The following is a 2,307-nucleotide window of genomic DNA, read 5'->3' as shown; positions in this document are numbered from 1 at the left end:
TTATATCACTTATCACTTAACGCATGCGTATAAGTGCAATTCCGTGAAACATTCACGCTTATTTACGTAGCAGATATATGCAATTTAACTAAAGGTTGTATCATATGTACGGGATAGCTTTTTTGTTTTTGTTTTCGTTTTGTCTATGGAAAAAAAATGGAAAAATAAGAGTGAATATTTATTTTAAGAATGCTGTGTATTAAGTCTATAAAATTGTGAATAAAGTATATAAAGTGTATATAAGACGCATTAAGAATCATTGTATTCCAATTTCTTTCACTTTTCAATGAATAGCAGATGAGCGACTGTCTTTCCATACAGACACAGCACAGGCAACGCTTTCAAGTTTTTTGGATAAAGTTTTCTGAGATAACCCAATAGGTTTACCATTAATTCCGTGAAATAATCACAGGTCCCGTTAGTTCTTAATAATATGAAACTAACTGCATAACAATGCATTCTTGTGCCGTGTGCAAATGTTTTTAAAATGTTATTACAATTCATTTTAGAACTTTAATTTTCGATAAGACAGGAAATGAGGGGCTGTAAGATTGACATATGTCGATGTCTATCAAAGAATATCCTCTTAATTGAATTTGTACCCTGGCATAAGTATAAGGTGACATGAGCTTTGTTTCTGAGAATTTGTTATTAGAGATAAAAAATAAGGTGGCGACCTTTCATCTTTGCGAGGTCGATAAAATAAGTACCAGTCAAGTACTGGGGTCGACTGTATTGACCAATTTTGTTGAAAATCTTTGCTAAGCCCAAGAACAGTATATACAATTGCGCGTACGTGTTTTTGACTAAATATAGATAGATACATACATACATACATACATACATACATACATAACCCTGCACACACACACATATGCACAAATACCTAGATGATGTTGATAAAAGTTCCAATGAAGGAGCCTTGAATCTATGTTAGAGTCCGGCTCTTTCTCTATGGACAAGAAATACAGAAATGAAACTGATTGATAACATACATACATACATACATACATACGTACATACATACATACATACATACATACATACATACGTGATGATGATAGCTGTCCACTGGTGACGAGGAAGACCATAACTGATCATTGCCCATGAAAATGCCAATAATTCTCGTGCATGAGGTTATTTATTGCATCCGCAGTCGGCTTCACCCGAGTTCGCGCTCGTGGCCTCCATACTCGCCGCAGTGCCTTCCTACACGACCGGCCATCGGAAAGCCGCCTCGCCGGCGATTAGACAAACTAAAACTTCAGGTCTAATAAGGCTTGCACAGTATCTCACAGATCCTCTCAATCCAACTGACATGATCCGGAGACAAGCCAGGACAAGATATTGAGTGCCAATGTGGGCTGCAGCCTCGGGAATGTGAAAGCACCATGATCTCAAGCGCAAGCAAATGAGACTCAAAGTATTCGATGCCATTCCTTGTATATCTGGTTTTACACACACACACACACACACACACACACACACACACACACACACACATGCACGCATGCGCACACTCGCACACACACACACACACACACGCATACACACACACACATAAAGTGGCAAACGAGGGAGTCTTTATCAATAAGTTGCTAAAAATACCAACAAAATCTCCCACCCACAGATATAAGGAACAGAGAATAACAGATGGCAAAAATTACAGGGTTATCGCCGTGTGTGTGTACGAATGTCTTATGACTATATATATAAATGTTTGAATGTATATATGACTATCTTTCCTCATGTATGTAGCATCTGTGTATATATGTTTGCATGTATGTATTTACAAGGGTTGGACAAAATAATGGAAACACCTAGCATCATAATTTTGAAATATCTATAAAACCGTCAAAAGCTTGTTTTTTTTATGTTTTTTTCTTTTTTTGCTTTATTATTAGTGTTGCTTAATATGTTTTGCTAAAATCGCTGTTTCTTTTCAGAAATTGCTGTTTCTCATCAGAAAAAGGTAATTAAATTTAATTAAAATGACAGATCTATCGGACTTTCAAAAAGGTCAAATTGTTGGTACTCGTATGGCAGGCGCTAGCGTAACAAAAACAGCCGAAATGTTTGGTGCATCAAGAAGTACTGCCTCGAAAGTAATGACAGCCTTTGAGAAAGAGGGAAAAACCTTCTCGTCGAAACAAAACTCCGGAAGAGAACCAAAACTTTCAGATAGGGACCGTCGGACTCTTACATGAATTGTTAGAAAGGATTACAAAAGTAAATCTCCCAAAATTACTGCAGAGTCTAATGACCACCTCGAAAACCCAGTTTCCACAAAATCTGTTCGTCGAGTGC

General features: G+C 37.2%; 1 protein-coding gene across 1 annotated transcript in view; it reads right to left on the bottom strand.

Moving 5' to 3' along the window:
* The window catches only part of LOC106882557 (A disintegrin and metalloproteinase with thrombospondin motifs 12), a 46,169-nt gene extending 44,732 nt beyond the window's left edge, over nucleotides 1-1,437 (bottom strand). The window contains exon 1 of the mRNA XM_014933311.1: nucleotides 1,297-1,437. Within this exon, the coding sequence (XP_014788797.1) occupies nucleotides 1,297-1,437 (141 nt within the window). The remainder of the gene's footprint in view (nucleotides 1-1,296) is intronic.
* Nucleotides 1,438-2,307: the final 870 nt, after the last annotated feature.

This window comes from Octopus bimaculoides, chromosome 3, assembly GCF_001194135.2.
Source record: "Octopus bimaculoides isolate UCB-OBI-ISO-001 chromosome 3, ASM119413v2, whole genome shotgun sequence".
NCBI lineage: Eukaryota > Metazoa > Mollusca > Cephalopoda > Octopoda > Octopodidae > Octopus > Octopus bimaculoides.
The sequence above is the reverse complement of the archived record's forward strand: the minus strand, read 5'-3'. Positions and strand labels throughout refer to the sequence as shown.